At 34.5% G+C, this 21,515-nt stretch overlaps 1 protein-coding gene and 1 pseudogene across 4 annotated transcripts; both read left to right on the top strand.

Annotated features, from left to right (window-relative positions):
• The first annotated feature begins 234 nt into the window (after positions 1-234).
• On the top strand, positions 235-5,896 carry LOC100818650 (protein RTF1 homolog). Of its 4 annotated transcripts, XM_014778115.2 has the most exons (4): positions 242-293; positions 441-544; positions 3,126-3,195; positions 3,634-5,896. In XM_014778115.2, exon 4 carries the CDS (start codon positions 3,664-3,666, stop codon positions 5,632-5,634), a length of 1,971 nt encoding a protein of 656 aa, XP_014633601.1. In that variant the 5' UTR covers positions 242-293; positions 441-544; positions 3,126-3,195; positions 3,634-3,663; the 3' UTR covers positions 5,635-5,896. The 4 variants fall into 4 exon arrangements, with proteins under 4 accessions (XP_003529309.1, XP_014633601.1, XP_025985092.1 ...); XM_003529261.4 differs by lacking the exon at positions 3,126-3,195 and having other exon boundaries at positions 235-293; XM_026129307.2 differs by lacking the exon at positions 242-293 and having other exon boundaries at positions 315-544.
• Positions 5,897-10,935: 5,039 nt separating this feature from the next.
• On the top strand, positions 10,936-18,026 carry LOC100804940 (splicing factor 3B subunit 2-like; annotated as a pseudogene).
• Positions 18,027-21,515: the final 3,489 nt, after the last annotated feature.

The following is a 21,515-nucleotide window of genomic DNA, read 5'->3' as shown; positions in this document are numbered from 1 at the left end:
TTTTTTAATTATCTTTTTAAATAAATAATAATTTTTTTATCATTTTAAATTTTTAATTACTTCAAAATAAATTTTATTATACACTTATAATTTGAAAAACTATTTTTTTAGTTTATAACTTTCAAATTTTACTTACCAATTAATTTTTCACTTCCAACTAAATTTTAAAATAATTTTTTCGGAAAATAACCAAAAGAAATGTACAACAAAAGCAACTTCTTGTTCTTGGGTTTGTTCAGTACTTCTCTATTTACTGTGGTTCCACGCACTATATCGCCTTGTTTCCTCTCTCTGTAAGCACTCTCTCTCCCTCTCTCTCTCATGATATTCTGTTTCTTTAAAATAGTTACTGCAATCTTCCATTTAGAATTTCAAGTTTCAAGAATCAAACCCTAGTTTAGTTTCTTTTGACGATTAAACCCTGTCTTTTTTCATTGTAGACGTTTTCAAATTTGAAGTCAAACACGTTCAACTGTCGTCTTTGTAATTCATTCCCATATCGTCAAAGGTGGGGAAATTTGCTTCCACGGCAGCTTCTTCAGCAGTAAGCTTCGCGATCTATGAATTCTTTTGTTTCATTCCTAGATCTTGTTGTTCTTGAATACTGTTTAAGGGGGATTTTATGATTTGGCTTTATAAGGAAGTAATCGAAATTAATTAGACCTGAGGGAGTACTTTGCTTATTGAGTTTAGTTATGATTTTTGTTGAGATGAGCTTAGTTGCATAATTCTCTCAATAAACCTGTGAATGACAGCACATGCGTACCGCATTTTGGGTTATCTTTAAAGGAAGTTTTCTAATAGTAACGTAAAAGATGACAAAAGATGACAAACTGCTTACCTAGATGAACCCACTTCTGTTAAAAAGAAGTCATGTAATAGTAAACTAGCAGAAACACAGGAGTGGTAGTGTCTGTGTGTCCACATTTCTATTTCGCCGTCACATTTATTTTAGTTTAATATACTTTGTAAAGTATACATAATTTTACTTCTTATGTCTCTTTGTTATGATAGCATGATAAATTGATATATTATATTTGTAAATACATGTCTATCTGTACACAATTGACCAAACCATTTGTTGTACATACTTGAATATCATTCTATTTGATAAATGCATTTGTGAAATATTGAAATGGTAATATTATTATGTCACATGTTGAATTTTTTCTTCTTATTTTGATCTTTAATTATCTTTGCTCTTAGGGTGTATATACTTCAATTCTAAGGATTTTTTTTGATATATTTCAAATTAAGATATTTGGTGAAGAGAAAAATAAGAGAAATGGAGAAATATATAAAATAAATATAAAAAATATGTGTAAAAATTAAAGATTGTTTGAACATTTTTCCTATTGTAATTGGAAAAAAAATATCATCCAAGCCATGTTCCCTTTGATGGTGTTCTTTAATATAACACATATCCATCACACCTAGAAAAAAAAACGTGAATGACCAAAGCGGTTGAGTTTTTGTGGCTAGAAGAGACACGATTGTTACTTACAGGGGTTATATTGTTTGTCCTAGCATTCCAATACTCAAACACGGAAAAAAAAAATCAAAACCCAAAACTCAATCTTTAACCAATTTCAGTACCCCACTTGAAAGTAGTCACAAAATTTCACCTCTAAACATGGTGTTACTGCAAAAAGAAGGACTCACATAGAGGAATCAGGCACACACGTTCATAAAACATAGAGAATTCAAGGGTTTCAATTTCAGTGGTTCATAGTCAGAGAAGAAGGGTTTGTAGAAACAACCAGAGGAAGTACCTGAACGAAGTGGTTCGAGCAGTGCGAAGTCGCAGCAGTGTTGCAACGAGACCATGCAACGGCGTCGAGCAGAGGGACAACGCAACGGCGGTGCAGAGGGATGGCACAATAGTGAGCAGAGGGATGGTGGTGAGTGCGCTATATAGGAGTGGGTGTGGGATGTGGGATGTGGGATGTGGGGTGTGGGGTGTGCATTTAGGGTTGGTGAAGAGAGAAGAGAAGTGAAAATGCATGGGTAAATTGTGGGAGTTGTAAAAATATAAACTGCTTTCAAGCACAAAAACGTGAATGAGCACGTTGGAGCAGTTACATCTTCAAGTGGAAAATAAGAAGAAAAAAATGTGTAAAGGAGTTGCTTAGTAGTTGATGGTAGAACTATGGAGGAGTTTAAAAAATGGAGAGGAAAAGATGGATATGTCCTCTCCTCTTCATGTGTTTGATTACATCCATATTTGTTAATATTTTGTTAATTAAGGGCATAATGGTCTAATAAAAGTGGAGACCAAAAGGTGGTTACCAAAAGAAGTATCTCCTTTATCTATTGGTATAGATTAAAAGATGACTCACTACTTACCTAAATGAAGTGTGTTTCAATCCATATCCGAATTCAACTCCCCTATATAGAATATCCACTTGGGTGCATTGAACATTGTCGTATAGAGGAATGTTAGCAACACAGTCTCTTACTAACATACTCCCCATTGGTTAAAATTTATTGACTATAAAGCACGGGCACCCCAGTCCCTTGCCGTGTCCGGGTGTCCGACACGAATTCGACACCGACGCCCGTATGATGTGCGTCGGACATGCCCTACCAGTGTCCTAATTGAAATACCCATTCTTTTCGGCTCCGACACGGCGATGGAGCACTGGACACGACACTGGAACGCAAAGTTTAAAGAAACAAAGTGTACAAATTGTATAATGAGGTCTCTTAGTATTTTTTGTGAGACTCATTATCATAGGAAAAGTTCTTTTGAGATGATGATGAATATATAAATCTTGATTTTCAATTTAGATCTTTTATGCATATCGCTCATATTTAATTTTATGTAATTTTATTTTATTTAATTATACATATATAGCCGTGTCCATGTCTTATATTTTGGATATTACAGGTGTCCATGTGTCCGGTGTCTGTGTCAGTGTCGGTGCTTCATAGTTTATTGAACCTACAAAATTAGGAGAGAGGCTTGTTAACAAAAGGAGTTCAACCCACCAAAATTTGTGGATTCCAATAAATTTCAACCAATATTAGTGTGTTCAAAAGAGTGTGTTGCTAGCATTTCTCTTGTTGTATATCTTAATTACTACTTGTGTGGCTAACATAATTCTCTTAATAATCCTGCATAGTGCATACTACCGCATCCCGGGTGGGTTCTCTTTCATCTTTAAAGGAAGTCTTGCAATAATAATGGAAAAGGTGACAAACTGCTTGCCGACATGAACTGTGTGTCAATCCTTATCTTAATTCTACTCTCCTATGTTGACTATCCGCACAGATGCATTGAACATTATTGTATATCATAACTACGACTTGTGTGGCTTACATAAATCTATCAATAACCCTGCATATTGTGTACTAAATTCACGGCACATGTACCGCGCACTGCGTTCTCTTTAAAAGAATTTGTGGTAATAATGTAAAAGATGTCAAAGTCAAACCGTGTACCTACACAAGCCATGAGTCAATTTTTTTCTGAATTCTACTCCCCTATATTGAATATCCATGTGTTGAATATGTTTGTATGTCATAACTACTACCTTATATGGCTTAGATACATTCATGGACCGAACTAAATGTTTTATGTATGATATTCCCATCTGAAGCGGTCTTTGTGGATTTTTGCGATTTATGCAGGATAGGATTTAGGTTGAAGCCAATACAAATATGGCCGATTTGGAGAATTTGCTATTGGAGGCTGCGGGGAGAACTGGTACAGCTGGGAGAAATCGCCATTCTCTTCCATCTTCAAGGAGAAGACATGATGGCGCCTATTCAGATGGTGGGAGTGATTCTAGGGATGAGGATTCAGATGACGAACTCAATTATGCAAGTAGAAAGCCCTCTGGATCACAAGTTCCTCTGAAGAAAAGATTAGATCCAACAGAAAGAGATGATGATTTAGGCAGTCAGGAAGAAGCAGATGATGATGGTCGCAGCGATTGTGATGGCGATAGCAGTGATGAATCAAATATTGGCGATGATCTCTACAAGGATGAGGATGACAGGCGAAAGCTTTCTGAGATGACTGAACTACAAAGAGAGATGATCTTATCGGATAGGGCTACGAAAAAGGATGATAAAAATTTATTGGGGAAGATAGCATCAAAGCGTGAGAAAGGAAAGGTAGCAGTGCCCAGAAAACAGTCTCCACCCATGTCATCATCGCGCATGCGTGCATCAGCCAGATCTGCTGACAGGTCAGCCAAGAATGATGCGTTAAATGAATTGCGTGCAAAGCGATTGAAACAGCAAGATCCGGAAGCTCACCGGAGACTAAGAGAGGCATCAAGAAATGCAGGGTCCCGGCATTTTTCTCCACCAAAGCGCAAACCATTCACATCAACAAGTCTCAGTAGTTCAAGTCATAGTGAGAGCGAAAGTAGGTCCCATAGTGACGATGAAGGGTCAACTGGGGATGGAGGAATTGTTGACAGTGATGATGACAGGGCACTAGCTGGGTCTGAGGGTCCATCATTTCAGGATGTAAAGGAAATAACTATTCGCAGATCAAAACTTGCCAAATGGTTTATGGAGCCTTTCTTTGAGGAGTTAATAGTTGGTTGCTTTGTAAGAGTGGGAATTGGTAGATCAAAAACTGGACCAATCTACCGGCTCTGCATGGTGAAAAATGTTGATGCTTCAGAACCTGATCGACAGTATAAATTAGAAAATAAAACTACATACAAGTATTTGAATGTTGTTTGGGGAAATGAAAGTTCTGCTGCTAGGTGGCAAATGGCTATGGTTAGTGACTCTGCTCCACTTGAAGAGGAGTTCAAACAGTGGGTTAAGGAAGTAGATCGCAGTGGTGGCCGGATGCCAAGCAAACAAGACGTGTTAGAAAAAAAACAAGCTATCCAAAAAGCCATCACATTTGTCTACTCAGCGGCTACTGTGAAGCAGATGTTACAAGAGAAAAAGTCTGCCTCAACAAGGCCACTAAATGTTGCTGCTGAGAAGGATCGACTGAGGAGGGAATTGGAGATAGCACAAAGTAAGTATGATGAGGCAGAAGTTGAGAGGATCAAGACAAGACTGCTAGAATTAGAGGCATCGAGACAAGCAAAGCAGAAGGATGCCAAGGCATTGAAGCTGGCTGAGATGAATAGAAAAAACAGGTTTGAGAACTTCAAGAATGCTTCTGAAATGAAGCCGGTGAATACAGGTTTGAAAGCAGGGGAGGCAGGTTATGATCCATTTTCAAGGAGATGGACTAGATCAAGGAATTACTATGCTGCAAAACCTGGTGAAAAGGCTGCTGCTGGAAATAATAGTGTTAATGGCAATGTGGCTGGTGCTGGCAGCAATGGAACAGGAGCACCAGTGACTGCAGAGGCTGGCATGGTGGCTACTGCTGCTGCCTTGGAAGCTGCTGCTGGTGCTGGGAAGTTGGTGGATACAAGTGCTCCTGTGGATCAAGGGACAGAGTCAAATATGCTGCACAACTTTGAGCTGCCAATTTCATTAGCATTACTTCAAAAGTTTGGCGGGGCTCAAGGAGCTCAGGCAGGATTTATGGCAAGAAAACAAAAAATAGAAGCAACAGTTGGATTTAGAGTCTCTGAAAACGATGGCAGGAGGCATGCGTTGACGCTGACAGTCAGTGATTACAAAAGAAGAAGAGGGCTTCTTTGAAATTTGTTGCTGCTCTTGCAGTATGCCAGTTAGAGGTAAGTTTGCGGTTCTATGAGCTGAAGATGGTTCGTGTTGACTGTAATATTATGTATCTTGAATTTTTTAAGTGGTCATGTTTCCATATATTTTTTATTTCTCAATGCTCAAACAAACAATAGATATTTGATGAATGTTAGTGAAGAATGTGTGTGATTTAACAATGATATTTAGCCAGATCGCTGGAAGTTAAAGATAAAGCATGATAAATGCACAGAAAATCTTATATCGTTGTGAAATATTACAGAATATCTGTCCTCTTGAGTTGAGACTGTTATTGTCTAGAAGAACTTCTGTTTCACTTTCAATTTCCTGTGTGCTGTGCTGAGCCTGAGTGTTATCCACGAACTTTCCTGTGCTCTTGTTTTCTTGTATGGGAAGGTTCTCTTAATATTGTTGCAGTTGTTACGGAAAGCAATACTAGCTGCCTCATTAGCTCATTGTATTGATGATAAACAGATACAAAGTATAAATCATGTCATGTAAAAAAAATGGTGAAACTCAAATTAATAGCATCTGAAACCATAATGTTACGTATGAGCTAAAGTAGAGAAATATATGGTCGAGGCATTCATGATATAGTTCTTATGGAAGATATATGAACCTTGTTATTTACGTTATTTATTTGTTATAATGACTACAGAGAAATGTCTGATAGGAAATATCACTATCCGAGCCCTCTTCGGGGGTGGTTGTCAGTCTTCGATTTTTCATTTTAAAATGTAATATTTCGAAACGAAAACGTATTCGACAAAAAGTGGGTTGAGTTTGTTTTTCACATCTTTTTAAAAGTTATCCCATTTGAGAAATAGCAAAATTTGGTTTGTTGTTTGTTGTTTTTGTTAGTTACCCTTTACCCTAAGCAATCACGACCCTTCACACTCTCACTCCCTTCATGTTGCTCTCCCTTCACCCCTCACTCGTTTGCTTGTTGTTGTTCGCCACCGATCTCCCTCCCCTGTGGTCGCTCCCTTCCTTGTTGCAATCTGTTTGTGGCTGCTCCCTTCCTTGATGTGATCTGTTCGTGGTCTCCCTCTCTTCGATCTATGCCAGTCGTCAATCGTCGGTCACTGTTGTTCTCCCCCTCACCTCTAGTTTGCTGCTCATTGTCGAGATCTGCTCGCTGCTCGTCGCCTCCATTTGTCGTTCGTCGCCACTCATTTTGTATCTCCTTCTCTCTTTCTCTCACTGTGTATGTGTGTGATAATGGAGAAGCAAGATTAGGAACAAATTTCAGGTTGAGTTCAGGGAGTAGATTTGGGGGAATAGATTGATGAAAGGGGTTTTTTGTTTGTGCGTGTTTGCTTGTCAGAGAGGAGTACCAACAGAGAGTAAATTACCTGAGTCTGCACTGCAACCACTGTATAGATGATTCTTATGTGGCACACAATGCAACTTCCTCCTATACGCATGATGAGCAGGCATCGAGAGCAGAATTTGGAGCAATATATCAGGACCATTACTAATTAACTATTGTTGGTATTATTAGCATTTAATAAATTTCTTTCTTGGATCAAACTTCAAATTTGTCTGGCATCAGATCCTACATGGATCAAAGGGCATAACTAATGTCACTATGTTTTTTGTACTCCTAGAAATTCATTGTATTTTTTTCCTTGCTATGATCATTCAACACTTGTTATGGAACTGCAACAATTGTGATCATTCATGCTGTGTACTGATATAATAGGTAAATTCATTGTTGTTTCATTGCATTCCTGTTGATATTTTTATTCCTACAGTATCTCCAATCTTGTTGCTTTAATTATCTATAGGAATCTATGATCAATGTACTATAAGTGATCAAATACCAATTTATAAAGGCATTGAATTATAGATGAGAAAACGTTTTAGATGGGAATACTATTACAAAGCAACATTGTAGAACCTTTTTTTATAATTTTAACAAACTTTTTTAGTTGTAGAATTTTTTTTTTTTTTTTTAATGTTTTTTAATTATTTTTACTATGTTTAATTATTTGTGTTGATATTTTTTATTGCATGATTTTATAATGAAACGCGATAAGATATAATATTTGACTTTTTTTTTTAATTTACAATAATTTTTTAAAATTTAAAAATCCAAATAAACTAAAATTAAGAACTCAAAACATAAATCAGATTTAATTTCAAAATTAGAAACAGAAAATCACTCAATCCGGACCTTAGTTATCAACTTTCCTTTTAAATTGGGCTTTATGGGAAAATTGAAGAGCCTAGGAAAGGTTTATGGTGGGAGGCTTAACAATGTCTTCCACGGCACAAACGTCTTTTTGGACACTAAGTCTCTTCATTTGTGGGTATCACATTCTAAACTTGTAAAAATAATTCCTTTGTCCAAGTTTGTTCTCTCAAAGTTCCTTTCTTTTATTTTCTTTTTTTCATCTTACTTTTGGATGTTACTCATAGAGATAGATAGTTAAATTTTTCATTGTTGGAGTTAGATTGTATCTGAATCTTATACTTTCATGTATTTCTCTTGAAATATTGTTATATATTCATCTTGTTCTTCAATGTTACATTTTTACTTCTATATTTTATGCTTGTTATGGATTGACCATCCGTAACTTGATTTTTAGATGAAATTGCTATTGGAAAATGTTTTTTTTTATCATGAATTGTGAAAAAATGTCCATTAAACCTTAGAGCTAGGAATAAGATGAGGATTAATAGTTATCTTTGAGCTTAAAACAAGTTCCTTTGTTAAATGTTCATAAGATTGACATTTAATGAAAAAATTTAAGTATTTTCACTTAGAATATCATGCTTGAACTGTGATCCATATTAACATTGGACTACAAGTTGAGTGTTACGTTTTAGTACAAAAAGAGTTTGGTTTGGTGAAATTTAATTCCAACAACTTTCATTATTTGAATTTCATACCGTTTTATTGTGTATCAAAAATCCAAAAAATGTTGTAACCTGTAACTTTGTTTTAATGTATTTTTATTGTTGAATGTCATGTTCAAATCATCATTGTTAATTTGTTAGTTTAAATAGTAAAAATTTATAATATTTATTAAATATTATATAAGTTCTCGTGGATACAATAATTTTTACTTATTAAATACTATTTAATAACTTAATATGCTTGTCAATGAATCAATATCATGCCACAAGAGCTTTTTCTAAGATGTATGCATCATGGTCAAGTTGAATTTTTATATTGTAAGACCACAAACAACTCCTCTTGTGCTTGTAACCAAGCAACATCTTCCAACTTTGTCAAGCAAAAAAGAAGCTATTATCAAGAAAAGGATTTTTGCAATGCTAGTCCAATGGTTGTCAACAATAGCTTGTACTTAGTAGTAACAGCTATTTTTTTATTAAGAAAAAATGGATTGTAGAGCATCATAACTTCTATTCTAACCAATTATTATATGCTTAAAAAAGTGAATCCCTCCCCGCTACCACAATCACAATCTAGCGAATAGAATGAGAGGGCCTCGCAAACAACTTTTTCCCAACCTTTTCATCATGGTCCTTTTGAGGGAGCTTAACCATTTCCTTCGGACAATCTTGGTTAATCCCAACAGCAATTTTTATATCCTTGAATTTAAGCTTGTAACAAACCATTGCTACTACATGACCTCAATTGTCTCATCCTCTAATTAATTCAATTTTTATAAAAACTGTTATTAGATTATTTGTAAAAGTACGTATTATTTTTTTTTCGCGTTTCGTGTAGTATTCACCGCGTGACATTGCAAATAAAAGCACCACACCAACGTATGGATATAAAAATATTAAATGTGTGAGCCAAGGGAAGTAAAGAGCAGTGAAGAGTTGTGCCTTATAGTTATAACACTACAAACCATATGCATCATAAAATCCAATTATCTCGAAATACTAAATGTGTGAGCCAAGGGAAGTTTACCCATCATAAATACATACACCTAAAAGGAAAAGAGATACCAAATACACTACTCCCTCATTGGCCACAAGATTACATCCTACATCCACTAAAGATAACACACCATTATTTTTTTATTGACAATGTTAATTTTATTAATAGAGAGAATTGAATATGTTAGTTTCTTTATTTTTCTTTTTTCTTTAATCATCTAATCCACCTTATCAGCTATATCTTTTAACATGCCATCATTGTGTTTGTTGACTTGATAAGGACTCCTCCCTAAACATGGTCCCTTTCGCTGATGGATCATTGTTGCTTACTCCAGGGAACATTGTTGTAATAATCACAAACACACATATAGCTAACACACAAAAGTAAGCTTAGGAAAATAATGAAATCATAAATAGAACATACAAATTCATCTATTAACAAGTATTACATTTCAAACCAATCACTCTTATCACATGAAATCATTTGTGAGCAAGACAACCAATCACTCTTATCACATAAAATAATACAATTTCGAGCATATATAAATGTAATGCAAAGATTCAACACCACTTTAACTCGTGCTATCTAAAAAATAAAGATTTCTGCCCACTTTTATTCAAAGAACATTTGCTTGAGAGTCAAAATAAGACATGTGCTTAGTAGAACACGAGCACTTTGGGTCAAGATCTGTGTCATATCTCATTTCAGTCTATGAAATAACTTCGTAGGCATCAAAATGATCCTAGGCTTATTGAGCTTGACATTTGAATGGTTATTATTCATTACTTGGGAGACATATCTCGAAGATCAGTAAGAGATTATACAATTTAAAGTTAATCATAAGTGATTGAATTGGTGTTATAAAAATTGGGTTCAAGTGGTCTGACAATTGGTTTGAAACTTGGGTGGAGAATTAAATTTAATTAATTATACAATTGAACTTATGATGATATATAATTAATGATTTAATCAAGGGATTGCACATAAGTTATTAATATGCCAAAGTTAAAATTAAATTATTTGTATAATATTCAAATTTAATATTTGACGGAAATAATTCTTGATTAAATTTTCTTATATCCTAGTCAAATTTTAGATTAATCCTAAAATTAGATCTACCACTAAAAGAGAAAAGAAAATAAAACAGATATCATCAAATCTTACATCACCCGATGTGTTAAGTTAAGATCCATAAAAAATATTTAAGATGCCAATTTAAAATCTCCCTCTAAAATGTTCTAAAAACAAAATGTTTCAAATTTTGAGATACTAGAAACAAATTTAAAAAAATGCTGCAAATTGGGCTAGCTAGCTAGCTTCACCCTAGCATTGGGACTAGTGCTTCCTGCACTTGTTTTTTAACTTGTGGAATGTACAATTATATTTCGAAATGCATTTTCTTTTCTACTTCTGAAATGACAAAAAAATACTCTGAAAAGAATGCAACAGCCTAACATTCGTCCTCGAGATTTCGAAATACACTCGGTAAAGCGCGAAAGGACCAACAGATTCCCACACGTGCCAAAGCCACGTGGAAACTGAACACTTCTTCTAAGTTCTAACTCCGTTCGTTACACTAAAACGCAGTTGGTTACCCCACTCCGTTCGGCCGAAACCCGCAACAATGGCCGCAGCAACGTTAACGTATCAGAACGGCGTCGTTTCCAACGCCGATCAAGATGCCAACTCCAACTCCTCCGCCACCGCCACCAAAAAATCCCGGGAGAGCGACCGAAGACGGTGACGAAGCGAAGGAGAATACCGATCCGCAGCAGGTTTTCATCCTTCTTCCGGTTCTCTATGGTTTGTTTAGCTTCGCAATCGATAATGGCACTATCACTGGAAACGATAGGAACCGATTAGATGTTAGCAATTGTTCTCACGTTGCTGTAGTAAAGTTAGGTTTGTGAAATTGGACGGAGCTCGTCGTTTTGCATGTTAGAGTTTTCGGGTGAAGGAGGTTGGAATGTGAGGCAGAGAAGAGAAGCATGAGAATTTTGTTTGGTGAATGGGAATTGGAAGGGAAAGAAAGGAGAATGATATGTGTGATGTGGATGTTTTTCCTTTCTCTTCTCTCCAATTTCATCTTACTGAACATTGCTGAGTTCAGTGTGTGTAGGTTCAATATGGCAATTTTGTTGTTAGAAAATTACAGTATGATTCTAGTTGTGCAATGGAAACGAAGGTTGGGACTTGGGATTGCAGAGTGCAAATTTTCTTAGTTACCCCTCCCCCCTATGCACAATAATTGGTTTTAGCTCCCATGGATGCATAACCCCGAGAGGTTGGCCTAGTGGAATAAGACAGAGTCTCGAATTTGACAGAAGCAACTACTTGTCTCTTTGGGGTGAGGTAAATATAAGTACCTCTTTAATTTTGGAGGTTTTTCCTGCATTCGACTGGGACACCATCCTCTCCTCCCAAATAATATTGAGTTGTTTAATTTGGGCAAGAAGCTTTGTCTATTGATTATTAGTTTAGAACATCTTCACCTATTTATAGGAGTTGGGTTTTGATCCCTATGTTAGAATTGTTTGTTATAGTGCAACTAAGAAGGTATAGGTGATTTTTATTATAGATGCTCTTCAAATGTCATGTATGTTTATAGCTCCATTGAAAACTAGAACTATTACGATTTTCAATCCAAAGTCATTGTTGAGTGTTTTGGAAATTACATAGGTGAGGCAGATATATATTTTCTTTAATATAAGAGTGACACATTCCAGTGCCTTCAAATACGATGTCATTACTACACAAATGATGGTGTGACCGTTTCATGTTGCTTTTTTCTTCAATTTATAGGTTGTTGAGCAAGTTGAAATTGAATATGTACCAGAGAGTGCAGAGCTAGATGAAGAATTCAGAAAAATCTTTGAGAAATTTAGTTTTGGCTAGGTTACTGGTTCAGAGATAAAGAGTTTGTATCAATTGTTTAATTGTACTTGCATGCTCATATATTGCTTGATGAATTGTTTACTTGGATACAACCAGGATAATGATAAGAGGGACCAGTCTGTCGAGAATGCAACTACCAATAAGAAAGCAGACTCGGATTCTGAAGAGGAAGAAAACGTTAATGAGCAAAAAGAGAAAGGCATCTCAAACAAGAAGAAAAAGGTATAGTGATTTGTAATGTTTTTATTTATTTATTTTGTTTGCTCAATTAACTATCACATTCCCTTCTACTGTTATGCTAAAAGTTTTATTTGTTCTCAGCTTCAACGCCAGATGAAGATTGCAGAACTGAAACAGATTTTCTCTAGGCCTGATGTTGTTGAGGTTGGAATATTTTTTGTAGTATACGTAGTTTTGTACTTTTGTGCTTTCATTCCTAAATTTCTAGTCTTATGGTCATTATTTTAACACTTTATTTTTTCACTTTTAAGATGTGGGATGCTACTGCATCAGATCCAAATTGCTGGTATTCTTGAAATCTTATCAAAATACTGTACCTGTATCTAGGCATTGGTGCCAAAAGAGAAATTTTTTGCAGGTTAGTCTCAGCTATCTAAATCGATGATTATGGGTTAAAGATGCAAGCATATATGATGATTGTTGTCTACATGTGAGATGTAGGGATAGAGTGAGGAAGATAATGTTGATGAGGTTTCTCTTATATGTATGTATGTGATGCTTGCAGGGGAGCGGTTGTGGCAATCACCAAGCGTGGACTTGTAGGTGTTTGGCAATGAGCATCCTTGATTCAATATTCATTTATTTCTCTGTTAGATTGCATGCTAATATGGGTGTTATATGATGTTACATGGTGAGGGTTTATGATCATGTTTTTCTCGTGTAATTCTCCTGGGCACTTGTTTATAACTAAGTTGCTAATAGTTCTGCTTTGAATTTTTCAGATGCCTTTCATTGTGCTTAATGCTTGGGGTGAATTCCTCTTGTCTTCAATGTTTTAGTGCTTGGCCACAGAACTTCATAGTCATGTACATGTAATTTACTTATATCTCATCAAATGTAGTTATGGTTTTTGCTGGGGAAAAGAGGTATAGAGAAACCACCCTTTCAGCTTCCTGATTTCATTGCTGCCACAGGAATTGAGAAAATCAGACAGGTAATATGATCTTACCTGTTTGCATCTGTTCTAACTCTTTGTCTAAGTGACCCACCTTAAAAAAATAAAGTAATATTTGAAGTAAAATGTTTATGTGATTTACTGACAAAATTAATAAGCTATTTGTGTATTTGAAAAGTCACACTTCTATACTTTTCTGAAATAACTTTGTTGGTCTAGCATTGCTAATTCAATGACGGGATGTTACTGCTGTTTGAAAATCATGATGTGAAGGAACATATTATTTTGAACTTCTGATTTGTGTGTTGAGATCCTTTAAAATAATTTGAATGGTTTACTGGGAAGATATTCATTTATTATTGAGATTCTTTTTTAAAAAATTATTTGATGGATGTGTTTTGAATCTGCTGAAGTGTTAATGATCCATCACAAAATTACACTTTATTCAATCAAATGTTGTGTTGATTTTACTATTGATCTTTACTAACATTTTGTTTATATTGGAATCTTGATGTTTTATTAATTTTCTGACTGGTGTTTTATATAGATTTCTTTCACATCCGTAGTTGATTTTTGCTGTTTCTTTCAACTGAACTTGATATAACATGAAACTTTCTCTTTGCAATGTATGCGTTTGTCTTTTTTAAGTAATTTTATTGCATTACTGCAATTGCTTCTTACCTGGCAGGTTATCTTCTGTTTTCTCATGCAGGCTTATATTGAGAAAGAGCACAGTAAAAAGTTGAAGCAAAAGCAAAGAGAACGCATGTAACCAAAAATGGGGAAAATGGATATTGATTATCAGGTTTTATTATATCTTTACCTATTCTAGTTTTGCACTCTTTGTCTTGCTTGCTTGTTTTTATGCTGTATTCAGAAGTCAGAACAATTTCTACCTTTTCTCAAGTGACTGTTTCTTGGCTGCTAGGTTTTTCATGATGTGTTCTTTAACTATCAGACAAAGCCAAAGCGGACATCTCTTGGGGACCTATATCATGAAGGAAAAGAATTTGAGGTACAGTTCATTTTTAATTGCAAGCACAAGATTTGAAATATTGCATAATTCATTGGCTGAGTTAATGTCAACAAGAATGTGCAATAGTGTCCATGTACTGATTGATCTCTATATATAGAAGTTAAGAAACTGTTTGTTACTGGAAGATCAATGAGCTCATTGAGTCATATGTATTAAGTTGAGGAAATTGTTAGATTTGTGCTGTAAATGTATTTTTCAGCTGCAGCATTTTGTTCAGTAGGTCATTATTATTAGTTTTTTGAAGTTGAAATCTATAAACAGATTAGTTGTTATCTAGTTGTTGGCAGTATTGCTTATGTTGCTGGTGCTATTAGGGAAATCTGCCTTCTTGAGTACCAGGTTGTTGATATGTTTTCTTTCAAATTCTTTGATTCTTAAAATACTTTCAATTTTCATATTTTAATCCATAGAGCTGAATAAGTTATCACTTAACTTGGGTTTTTGGTTTAACTCTGTACTCTGTAGTACACTCTATGTATTAATTCTGTATTTTGATTGAAATGGTAGTTAACTCATTATCACTGGCATACTTTGTATAATATGGATAACTCAGGATATTTCTCTTTATCCGATTTCTGGTTGAATAATGGGTTTCCTAGAACTTGAGAGTTTAGCTTCACTCTATATCATTTCCTTGTGTAGTGGAAATTTAATGTATTTCTCTATAGTGTTGTCAAAAGTATAAAGTATTTTTCTTTGAATGTTTGGTCTGAAGATCACATCATCAAACTTATTTTGCTAAGATGCTTCCCTTGATCTAGTTAAGTGTCAAGATTATCAGCACCTATAAAATTTATAACTTGGTTCTTATTATTTTATATAATGCTGTGCAGGTAAAGTTGAGGGAGATGAAACCTGGCATGTTATCACATGAATTAAAAGAAGCTCTTGGTATACCTGAGGGTGCTCCTCCACCATGGCTTATTAATATGCAGGTAATATCAGTGTCTTTGTGGCATGTATGTTGTATTCTTCTGGTCCTGGCCCTTTCATAACATCAATTTTTTTCACCAGAGGTATTGTATGGTCCTCCTTCATCTTATCCTCATCTGAAGATCCCAGGCTTGAATGCTCCCATTCCCCCTGGGGCAAGTTTTGGTTACCATCCTGGTGGCTGGGGCAAGCCTCCTGTTGATGAAGTACATTTTTTATATTCACTCTTCTTTTCATCATTTGATATCCCGTTTCACCCATGGTCCAGTAACATTAGGGATAGTTCTTTGTGTCGAGGGGGGATAGTTTATATAAAACAAGTTAGGCTGGATGGGTACCTAGTGGTTAGCTAGATCTTTGGTTTCCTAATTCAAGTTGGTTAGCATGTATTAGGTCACCACAGTTCTGCACCTTTCAAATGCTAGGATGTATATACAACAGTACTGCTTGTACTATTTTTAATATTCTATATAATATATATATACTTTTGCTGATAAAAAAAATAAATTAAAGTGCTCTCCCACCCCCTTCCCCCTTTTCACCTCTTTGATCACTTTTTCTTGTCTGCACCTAAACAGTATGGCAGTCCACTTTATGGAGATGTTTTTGGTGTTCATCAACAAGACCAGCCTAATTATGAGGTTGGTTTACATAGAAGTTTTATGTAATTAGAGGGTTTTCTTCTCTTTGATACAATCTTTCAATGTTGCCCTTTTTATGTTCGATGACAAAGTCAAGTAAGTTCCTTTTATGTTCAATGTTTGAAGCTTATGGAACTTCTTGTTCTCTGTCTCTAATCTCAGTGTGTGTGGGTGTGTTATGTCCTCTTTTCCTTTGTATTCAAGTCCATGAAAACATGATAGAGATAAAAATGAGAGAAATTTGAAGTTAGAAATAAAATCAGCTTTAGGTTTTTATCAAGCCATTTTGCATATATCCAAATACACTGCTTATTATCATTGTTTCTTTTCCTCTTCTTTTCATTCTTAAAAGTTATTCTTGAGGTAGATTGAATGCAGAATTTACTGGGCTAGAAAAAGTAATTAATATTTAATTTATAATTGAGGAGCACTTATCAACTCAAATATGGTTTTTTGGCTCATGGTATTTCTAGTTGTATTTTACTTGAGTGTTCTCACAATGCAGGAAGAGCCGGTTGATAAGACCAAACACTGGGGTGATTTGGAGGAAGAGGAAGAAGTGGAGGATGAATCAGAAGAAATGGAGGAGGAGGAACTTGAAGCTGGTATTCAGTCTGTTGATAGTCTGTCCAGGTATGATTTTCCGTTTTAGTTTCTTTTATTATTGGATTTCTTTCTTTTCATGGATACTTTACAGTCTTTCTTGGGAATAGCATGATAAATGGAAATTAAGGACTTATCACATGACTAATTTAGTTCAGCAGTGGTTAATAAATAACCTAAAGAACCAACCTCATGAATTTCTTGCTAAATTGGTTCATGTTTATATTTCTCTACTCTGCATGTGTGTGAGTGGTGGTTGATAGTCTGTCAAGGTATGGTTTTGGGCTTGTTGTATAATCTCCTGTGTTTGTGAACTCATTTCTTTCCTATTTTCTGTTACATTTTCCTTCCCAGCACTCCCACTGGAGTGGAGACACATGATGTTATTGACCTTCGTAAGCTGCAAAGGAAGGAACCTGAAAAGCCTCTTTATCAGGTGAGTGTTTCTATTTCTGCTCTTCCATCAGTTTTAGCTCTTTGATCAATTGTTTGTCATTAATCATGTTTTTTCCATGAAAGTTCTTGTTGAGAAGGAGGAAAAAATTGCTCCAGGAACTTTGCTTGGAATCACACACACGTATGCAAAATTGGCACCTTTTATTTGTAATATTTGGGTGACATTTTTGTTTTTTCTTCCTCACAATTATTTGCTTATTAAAAAGTCCTGATGTCCCTTTCTCTCCGGTTATGTGGTTAACACTGGCACCCAGGACAAGTCAGGGTCTAAAAGGGTAAAACTTAAAGAGTTTCCTCTCTATATTTAGGGAGAAAAGGGGGAGGGGTTTCTTGTGATGATATTGATTAGTGGGATAACATGTTTTCCAGGTTGATTTACTTAGAGGTCAAAAGTCAGATAAAGTGGATGTCACTTTACTGCCAGAAGAGTTGGATGCCAAGGAAAATGTTTTATCCGCAAAGTATGAATTCTATTTCTTTTAAAAACATTCTGTTGCCTGTTAGTGATGTTAACATCATGGCTCTGATTTCTTACCTCTGCTGGAACTGTTCCAGGTATGAAGAAGCAAGGGAGGAAGGGAAGTCATGAAATCAGCGTGAGGATTTCAGTGACATGGTGGCAGAGGTGTGCTACATTTAATTTTCATATCTTACAAACTCGCTCATGTTGCTGTTGCTATTATTAATAACTTTGGTTTTTATTTGTATATTTAATTGTGTAACCAACTGGTGCAGAATGAGAAGAGGAAGAAGAGAAAGATGCAAGAAAAGGAGGGCTAGTCCAAGAGGAATAAGGAATTTAAGTTCTAAAGGTGGTTTCATGCCTTTTTCTTTTGTAGAAAAAAATGGGTGACACGGAAGTTATCCATTCATCAAACTGTCATTTTCCACTAAGGGAGGATTGGTTGTTAGCTTTGCTGTATGGCATTTCTATCACACGTTATTGTCTGCAAGTAGCTTTCATTGTTTTTTGTTAGGAACATACTACTCGTAATACGATGAAACACCTTATACAGCGCTGATTCTTTAGTTGGAAACACAATACAATAAATCATTATTAATGTTGGTATTCCGAATCCGTTGTTGAGGCAGATATTTGGATGATCCCTAGTGATAATTATACTGAGTTGTGCAAACAGGATAGTGAAAGTATACTGAGTTGTAAATTTATCCTTTGTTTCCATTTATCTATCTTAAAACTGAAACATAAGCCCACGATCTTGTGGTTCTGATTCTAACTCTTGGGAGGAGTGTTATATAGGGGTCAGTGGGAGGCATTGCTGTGGGGTTAGGATCGGGGGATGGAGGTGTATTATGGAATCATACCTTTTTTGTCATTAACAGTTTCTTATTCTTTTTTTTCCGACTATTATTTATATAAAATCGTGTCTGTGTGTTGAATGATGCATCGGTAGAGTGGAAAACAAATGGAAAGAAGTGAAATTGAAATGAAATTTTAAATTAAAGTAGAGGGTAAAAGTATGAGATTTGTATCAAATTTTGAAACTTTTCATTCATTTCTTTGTTAATTTTCACACAACCAAATACCACCTTAGCTTTTTAGACTTTTCCCCTTGAATGTTCTTCTAATTAGCTTATATAAAGATTTATCGAGTTTTTGTTCATTAGAAAAAAAAAAGTTACTTATTTAAGAGTTTTTTCTTTAATTGTGTTTAGTCTTGCTAATTTATGTTCACTACTTTTTTTTTATTTTACTTTAAGGATTAGCTCACATATTTGACTCCTAAATTGAATAGGAAAAGTTTTTCATAAGATAATATATAGTGTTGTTTAGAAAACTAACTAGTGAGATTTTATCTTCAAATCTGTATACATTTATTTGTTTGTTGTTATCCGTGTATTGTATTATAATTTTTTTCTTATATTTTAATTAATAAATTATAATTGTGCCTATCTTGGAAAGTGTATCTCTTGACTTTAAAATAGTTACGTATGCTCAATTGTCATAAACTTGTGGATGAGGCCAGCGCCTTGGCCTAATTAGGAAATGAGAGAAGCTTGATTCCCAGGTATAAATCAGTGTGATTCTACCTCAAACCAAGTCAGGTGAGGTACAGTAACCTATGAATAATTTATGTCAGTAGCAGCCTTTTTTTACTATTATTTTGTCTGTTTATACGTGGACCTATTTGCACAGTAATTCAAGTTAACGTAAAATCACAAGAGGTGTTGTGCAATAACCGTTACTCAAATAAAGTAATCCTTTGATCATGCAGAATCATTCCCCACTGATAACATGAAAACAGTTGATGCCCTTTGCGACAGACCAAACAATAGAAGAGAATTCTTTAATTTTTTGTTTAGACTTCGCACTATTTAGGTATTGACACGTACTAAAATTGTTTCATCAAGATTGCTCATAGGTGTTGAGGCACCCTAGACATTAGGAAAAACTTTAGATACAACACCATACCTATACAGGATCATAGGTATTGCAGGTGTTGTTCTCCAATTAAATTAAATTTAGAGATTTACTTTATAGGGAGAATAAAAAAAATCTATTAAATATCACTATTGCATATTATCGAAGTGAAATTTTAAATTTAATTGGAGAACACTAGCAACAATACGTATGATGTTGTATCTAAGTTTTTTCCTAAAAATTATTGGAAGCCATCCAATCTATTGAGTGACTTATGCATGCCATTATTCTTGTGGCAGCAGAGAGGTTGGCTCCACTCTGAGTCAAATCTATTACTTCTTCCTTACTCAGTTCCCTACCTGTAGAACTACGTACCTATGCTATCATATTCTTGTCCCACCGCCATCACCGCCTATAGCTATCAAAGTTTCAAATGGAGGGTTCTCATTGGTTTTGGCTTTTGAGAATGTAAATGGATGCATGTTACATATATATATATATATATATATATGTATGTATATATATATATATGTATATGTATATTCGTGCTCATTTGACAGATGACAACTACTTTTTTTTTTCTTTTCTTTCATTTGGCAACAAAATGTTCAATCTAAAGGTCAGAAACATGAAGCCATTCGTCATGGCTTGGTGTCCTAATTTTCTAGATCTAGACCCACAACACATTTGATGGCTTTTCCCCACCATATATGGTACGTATCAAATGGAAGATTCGGCCACTGCAGGTGTCTTTTGTGTGGCATGATTAACATGCATTCTCTCCTCATGGATGTCTACGTCTCAGTGCTGCACAATTAGGTGGAGGGTCCTTTCAGACTCATCCATTTTAACAATCAGGAGATTAAGGGAATTACACTGAAAATCCCCCAAACACAAATAACAAACCGTATATTATTCAGCCCTTGTATTTGGAGATTATTTCAGTTTAATCAGTAATTCTAAATTAGTCATTTTGAATTAGTCCTGTAATCGTATTAAATATTTTTAAAAAAATTATTACTCATAATAGTTTTATGATTAAAGCAAAATTATCTATCTATCTATATATATATATATATATATTATACCATAAAACACACTGACATACATACCAAAAATTCTGAATATTACAAAATAAAATCAATCAGGCAAACTATAAGAGGAAACATCCCATCTAATATCTTTAGAAAAATGCTAGCTTGCCGCAGGGGTGCGGCTTCAGTTTCCTTAAGGATCGATTACACATCTAATTTGACTATAAATATAGAGAACGACTTTGATGTAACTATTTTATAAATTTATTGATAGTTTAATTTTACCAAAGATGTGGTTTCTATTAAAAAATACTTATAACCAAAGTGTTGTTACTTGATTCTAGACGTGAGTCTTGGAAATCAAGTTATGAATTTTTTTAAGGCTTATTAATGCTTTTATCCTTGATAAATGTTTAATTTTTTTGTTTATTTCATAATAAATTTTAACTTTAAGTTGAGTTCCTATTAAAATAATATTTTTTTTCTGATTTTTTTATTTTATTTTAATCTTTGATAAATTAGCGAATTTTATGATATTTTTTAATAAATTAACTTAATTTAGTCTCGACTAATAACTAATGAAAAAAATTATTAAGGAATAAATACAAAATTCATTAATTTATTAATAATTAAAAATAAATACCAAAAATTAAAAATAAAATTATTATTTTATAAGAAACTCAACACAAAATAAAAATTTATTAAAAAATAAACTTAAAAATTGAATATTTATTAAGGATAAAAAAATATTTAAACTTTTTTTTCTAAATAATTTTGTTGCATGACAACAACTTGAGTGGAGAATACTTGTAAAGAGAGTTTAATGTATAAGTAAAATGTTATATGTCATTTTGCTTGGGGTCAACCCCATTTATACTTGAG

This window comes from Glycine max, chromosome 7 (assembly GCF_000004515.6).
Source record: "Glycine max cultivar Williams 82 chromosome 7, Glycine_max_v4.0, whole genome shotgun sequence".
Lineage (NCBI taxonomy): Eukaryota > Viridiplantae > Streptophyta > Magnoliopsida > Fabales > Fabaceae > Glycine > Glycine max.
The sequence above is the reverse complement of the archived record's forward strand: the minus strand, read 5'-3'. Positions and strand labels throughout refer to the sequence as shown.